Raw genomic sequence first — 6,050 nt, 5'->3', positions numbered from 1 at the left:
AATCTCTTTTACAAGTATAAGTTAAGAAACCAGTCTGTATGTTTATAAGCCAAGGGCTTATATGCAGAACTTCTCAAGAAATCCAGGGGTTAGATATCCCGATATCGCTGACAGCTCTCTGACAATGTCCTGTAAGTTGAACATAGTAGTAACACCTCAGTTGTACAGAGGGAAGAAATTAAGTACCAGAGAGCTGAAATAATTCACTTAGAGTGATCAAAAAAAGTTAAGGACAAACTAAACTTGTTCAGATAATCCTCAAACCCTCACACACATAAAACGACTTGTATTTAAGAGAAAGACCATGTCCATTCTGTTCTCCTTTGTCTTCCAGACCTAATTTTTATTGTTAATTAAATACGCAAATGACTTCCATTTTATAAATTAATATTTATTTTTACAGACAATGACCATTATGAATATCGCTGAGACCTGCAACTATTTTTTTATGAACTTTATTTTTTACATTAAGAAGGAACCACTTTTAAGGTAGAGGTAGATATTCTAATTCAACATGAACCATTTTAACTCCTAAAAGCTTAACAAAGGAATTGTGTTAGTTGGGAACCATTTGTGTACAAGTCATAAAACTCCAACTCAATTGACTTAGGCAAGAGGAGATGGTATTAGGAGGCTATTGGAGGATTTTCATGTACCCAAATGACAGCAAGGGCTGGGGATTTAAGAAGGTGCACCTGAGACAAGGAAGAGCAGCTCTCTCCCTCCCCTTTTGGGCTCTCAGTGGTGCTGTTTTGACTGCCTATATTAGAGATTCCGTTCTCTCACATGGTGGCCACCAGCAGCTTCCAAGCCCCTCTGTTCCACAGCTTCTCCCATCAGCTTCTAATACTCATCTGCTCCCTTAGCTCAAGTTCAAAAACTCCTGAGGACAAGTTGATCAAACTGCCTCGATCTGCGTGACTATATCCAATGAGGTGAGACACCCTTAATGGTAGACTCTACCTGAAGGGTATGGTTGGAATCTAGGCAGGAGTAATTCTCCAAAAAGGGGACAGGACGGGAAGGAAAGGCTACTGAACAGCTAACTGGGCAGATAAACCAAGAATAATCAAGTAGAACAAAAGCAAACACAGATTCTGAAAGTTCAGATAACATCAGAAAGTTAAGATGGCACAAGATAGAATGCTGGAAATTGGCATTAAGGCATTCTTCAGTACATTCTTTTTACTTCTATTTCCCAGCCAAAACAATGAATACATAACTGTAAAACTTGACAACATACCATTTTCTCTCCCCTCTTGTAGATGTTTTCTGTCACTTCCCCATGGCGTCAAAGCTTTTGGCCTAAAAATTGCCCCTAAAGTCTTACACAAAGCATCCATAATGTTACTGTCAGAATTGTTTCAGAGCTGTCTGTGTTATTTTTAGGGTTCAGATCTTCTTCTGTGCGTTTCCTCATTCCATATTCACGACATTATCTTCCGAGCTTTGCAATTCTGATGCAATTTCCAGTTCATACTTTTTCAATTGCTGCATTTTCATGTTTAAATCCAGCAGAGTTCTGGCCAGCTGGCAATTCTGGAAATGCATTTCCAGCTAAAAGTTAGAAAAAAATAAGGATTTTTATTAGCCTGAGATATGGATCAAATGAAACTGCTCTCTGCACAGGAAAAATAAGGACTTTGTAGGAAAGGAAAATAAGATATCAAGAAAGACGTATTTCTCATCTTATTCTCCAGTTCTGACTGTTTGGCCTGACTATAAAACTGACTTTCTCTACGATAAGGTGAAATCCAGATATACAAATAGCTTTCGAAATGGCCTTGCAATGAAAACAAAAAAAGCTCATGCACAGAGCCATCCATTTGAAAAATTCCTGTGCATAGAATGCTGTTTCCAAGCAATGGCATGTGATCTGCGAGGGAATCATTTATCTCTATGAGCTTTCTGAGCTCCAGGATAACTGCTCAGGGCCCCCTGAACTTTCAGGACCTGGGCCCATTTACTTGATTACTTGTCATTTCAAGTTTTTAGGATTTTAAATGGTCTCCCTGTTGAGCAAAACATTTAACGACCCCTTTGCGTGTACTTATAGAATCTAACAATTTTCACTGTAGAGTGAAATCTGTTATACAGCAAGGCTGATTTATACCCTCCCTCCAGTGGGAGTTTGTGAAGGTCCTCGTGTATTAAGAAATAGATCAATCTCTTGGGCAATGTACCTAAGAGGCAGTCTGACAAAAGCTTAGTCCAACATAATCTTTGCATTATAGTTGAAAACTAGTAATCAACTATTTGCATATTTCTTCAATTAGGGTCTTGTTTAATGCAGTTCATGAGAACCCTGTTCTCTCTGCTGAAAACCCCTCATCAACTCACCAAAAGAAACCACCCCAGGGTGAACCAGGACATTCCACTGGTAAAAAGCAAATATGGGCGGTCCCCTCCTAATTTGCAAAATAAAGTCACTGGATAAAATTTCTTTCAGTTTTCCTCTGACATATTTTTCTTCATTCTTCAGCACCTGGAACCATTTCTTTGATAGCAAGAATTTGCAAAGAATAAAGTAAATGAACATCCAGCAAACAGACAGTAACAACACAACCACTAGCACAAGAAGCCCTGGCACCTTGCCTACAGGAAGCTTCTGTTCTCCAGTGTGGAACGGACGCCCTATAAACCTGCCCTATGCTTCCAGCTTTATTTCCTGGCCCTCTTCCCACACCAGCTCCCACTGCAGCTGGTCAGAAACTTTGCCTGTCCCAGAATAAACACGTCGTACTGAGCCACATCTTCTGCCCGCTCTGCCCCTTGCCACCCACTTCCTGTTGAGCTCAGCCAGATGCCAGCTCTTCTTAGAAGCCTTCTCTGTCTCGCCTTATCTGTGCTTCCACAGTGTTCTGTACCTGTGCCTCTCCTAGCACACAGCCTACACTAGACTGATGATTTTGAGCACAGTTTGTTCTTATTCATAACTGTATCCCCAGCTAGGGGTGCACTGCCTGCTCACGCAACATGGTGGGTTCTCTGTGTGTTTGTTAAAAGACTGAATGAAGGAATGACTAAATGGAGAAACTGATGAACACCCATCCTATACTTTCATGCCAAGAATCAAGCAGTTGGATTATTGATAATGGCTCACCATCTAAGCAAAACAAAGTATGTGTAACTCACACCTGTTTAGGAAAGTCAAACACCAGTGATTCCTTAATTTTCTTTCCTCATGGATCCCACTGAGAATCTAATGAAAGCTATGAAAGGAGTGCATTTTATGTGCATACAAAATTTGGCATACAATTTTAGGTATATAGAACCCCTGGAATTCACTCACAGGCCCTGGAATTCAATGCAAGCCACTAAGAAGACCAATTCAAACAACACATAATAGCATAAATAACATTTCATAAGTAGCAACATGTCTCTAAATGAACTGAACCTGTTCATCATTGTTCCTTACACAAATACCACCCTAACAGATGATGTGTGGACATACACGTATGGATAGGTGCCAGTTCCTACAGAAAACTGCCTAATGGCCCATTATCACCACTTCTTCTAGTGGTGATGGTGTTGAGGATCCACATTCTTTTGCTTCTTCATGACTGGTCACACACAATGGTGAAATGGTTGGCCAAGATGTTGACCATGATCTATATCTCAGGAACACAGCATCTGTGTATGTGTGACATTCTTTGCGTCCTTTCCAGAAAAACCCTTGATCTTCCATGCCTATGTATCTGTCACTTTGGGGGCACAACTAAAACACAGTAAGAGCCACTGAGTAGTGTCTGTGTTCTATGCACTTTATATAACATTAACTCATACAATACTTACAGTGATCCTATGAGTTTATTATTTCCATTTTACAGCTGAAACCCAAACTTGCTAATTAGCATTCCTAAAGTAATAGGAACAGTGAGAGCAGAGCCTGTAAATGTTAATGCTGGGATTTGAACCCTCATCTATTTGGAATTTTATTCTCCACCTCTTCCCCACCCCCGGTGCATTACTTGCTTAAAACTCCTGCTAGTGGAACGACTAGTTAGAATGTGAAGGTTCGAGTGCCTCGGAGCTTACTGAATGTAATTTCTTCACTTGATTTAAATGAGTCAGCTGAGGGCTTCCCTGGTGGCGCAGTGGTTGGGAGTCCGCCTGCCGATGCAGGGGACACGGGTTCGTGCCCCGGTCCGGGAAGATCCCACATGCCGCGGACCGGCTGGGCCCGTGAGCCATGGCCGCTGAGCCTGCGCGTCCGGAGCCTGTGCTCCGCAACGGGAGAGGCCACAGCAGTGAGGGGCCCGCGTACCGAAAAAAAAAAAAAAAAAAAAAGAGTCAGCTGAGGTATGGGAGGGATGGTGACACCCCAGGTCAGCAGCACAGGGTGACTAAGCCCGGTCTCAGCCTTCCAGTGGGCATCCTCGTCCATAGCACCCCCTTCCAGGCCATCTCTACTAATGAGGGGTCTCGCCCAGCCACTGCTCAGGTATCTGAAGAAAACCATGTGTTTCTCCGATATGGCTGGGTCAGAATGAATACATACCTTGTCAAATTCAAATTGTTAACACAGGTAAAATTAAATTGACTACCTTCTTGCCCTTCTTAAACTCAGAAACAAGATAAACTGTTAAGGTTCTTAAATCAGGCAACTGACTGATGGTTGAATCCGTTCTAAAGTAGCGGTTAACATTTTATTAGTATTCAATGCAAAAGACTAGAACTTCCCAAATCTCCACTACACATATTCATGGGCAGCACCGTTTTAAAGCTTAAATTGCTCTTATTCATTTTGTCTCTTTCAAATTGTACCTAACTTGGAAATTGTTTAAATCACAAAACAGTTAACTAAAATATTTACCTACAGTTCCTCCTGCCTAATGTTAAAAAGCTACAATTTTACAAAATACCTTATTATCATTTTTTGTTTTCTGAATTCTTACCCAGGGGAAAGATAAAACTTGCAGAATAAAAGAAACAGTTGCTCATGGACTCACTCCATCCATCCTGTGATTTCATTTCATTGAAACTTCCGCCTCCGAGCCCCATAACATGCACGTACTATTAGTTCCCTAGAGGGAACTTTCTATGCGGTAGAAAAATATAGAACAAGTTGGGGAGGGGTGGTGACGGAGGTCTCGGGTGTGTCACTAGTAGACTCAGCCCTCGACAGCCAGCCAGCACCTCGGGCCCTGCCGGACCCCTCCCCTCCCCCGCTTCCCTCCTGGATGCTGCCTGGGAGGCAGGAGCATCGGCACGGTCGGGGAAGATCGACGGCCAGTGCCCAGCTCGCCCACGCGGCACGGCCTCACCCTCTCCCTGGGAAAAGCGGCGCTCGGCCTCCCAAGCCCTCGGTGGGGCGCGTGCGCGGCCCGCGGCCGGGGGCCCCGGGAGAGGACGAAGGAGAGGCGGCCCCGAGAGCCGGCCGCCAGCGGGCTCACCAGCTCGGCGCGCAGCCCGGCCAGGGCGCTCTCGACGCGCGCCCGGCTCCGCTCCTCCCGCGCCGCCTCCGCCGCCGCCTCCTCCCGCGAGCGCCTCGAGACGCCGCGCGGCGCCGCCCGCTGGAAGGCGCTCGCCAGCCGCCGCCTGAGGTCTTCTAGCAGCGGGCTGGCGGCTGGGGCCTCCTCCGGGACGGCCACGCTCTCGCCGCCTCCGGGAAAGCCTCGTGAGGAAGGCAGGGTTGAGGGCCTGAGCCCGGCGCCAACTAGGATGCCGTGGGGCCCCCGGGAAGTTCCCTCTCTGCGGCGGCTGGAGTCCCCCAGGGACATCTCGGAGACGCTGGGTTCCAGGCTTGTATTGCTAAGGGTTTGTTTCCAAGTGCGAGATGAGGGCGGGTGAGATTGGGGGCGGGGTAACTCATGGAACCGGCGGGACCACTGCCAAGTGGGACGGGGCTATTGCTCCGCTGTGTAGAGGCGCTCCTTTCCCCCAGCCTCATCTCTCTGTCCTTCTTCCCTCCTTAGCAACAGACGAAGGAAGTGGTTCCCATAACTCCGAGAAGAGGTTTCAACTGGCCCCCTTTTTCTTGCTCCTTGGAATGTCGTTCTAAGGGAAGACTTGGGTCCATCCAGGTAGGTGGAAGTTGAGGTACGGAT

At 45.8% G+C, this 6,050-nt stretch overlaps 1 protein-coding gene across 1 annotated transcript; it reads right to left on the bottom strand.

The window, feature by feature from the left end:
* Positions 1–307: 307 nt before the first annotated feature.
* AARD (alanine and arginine rich domain containing protein) lies at positions 308–5,773 on the bottom strand. Its single transcript, XM_004265413.4, has 2 exons — positions 5,397–5,773; positions 308–1,557 (listed from the first exon to the last, which is right to left on the bottom strand). The coding sequence occupies exons 1-2, from the start codon at positions 5,721–5,723 to the stop codon at positions 1,417–1,419; spliced, it is 468 nt and encodes a 155-aa protein (XP_004265461.3). The 5' UTR covers positions 5,724–5,773; the 3' UTR covers positions 308–1,416.
* Positions 5,774–6,050: the final 277 nt, after the last annotated feature.

Source organism: Orcinus orca, chromosome 17 (genome assembly GCF_937001465.1).
Source record: "Orcinus orca chromosome 17, mOrcOrc1.1, whole genome shotgun sequence".
NCBI classification, from domain to species: domain Eukaryota; kingdom Metazoa; phylum Chordata; class Mammalia; order Artiodactyla; family Delphinidae; genus Orcinus; species Orcinus orca.
Note: the sequence above shows the minus strand (reverse complement) of the source record. Positions and strands in the feature narration are given on the sequence as shown.

Excerpts from the sequence above, each read along its gene's own strand:
- AARD (XM_004265413.4), bottom strand. The coding sequence starts at position 5,723 with ATGTCCCTGGGGGACTCCAGCCGCCGCAGAGAGGGAACTTCCCGGGGG. Across the intron at positions 1,558-5,396 it reads CCGGGCTGCGCGCCGAGCTG|CTGGAAATGCATTTCCAGAA; the intron begins GTGAGCCCGCTG and ends TCTAACTTTTAG.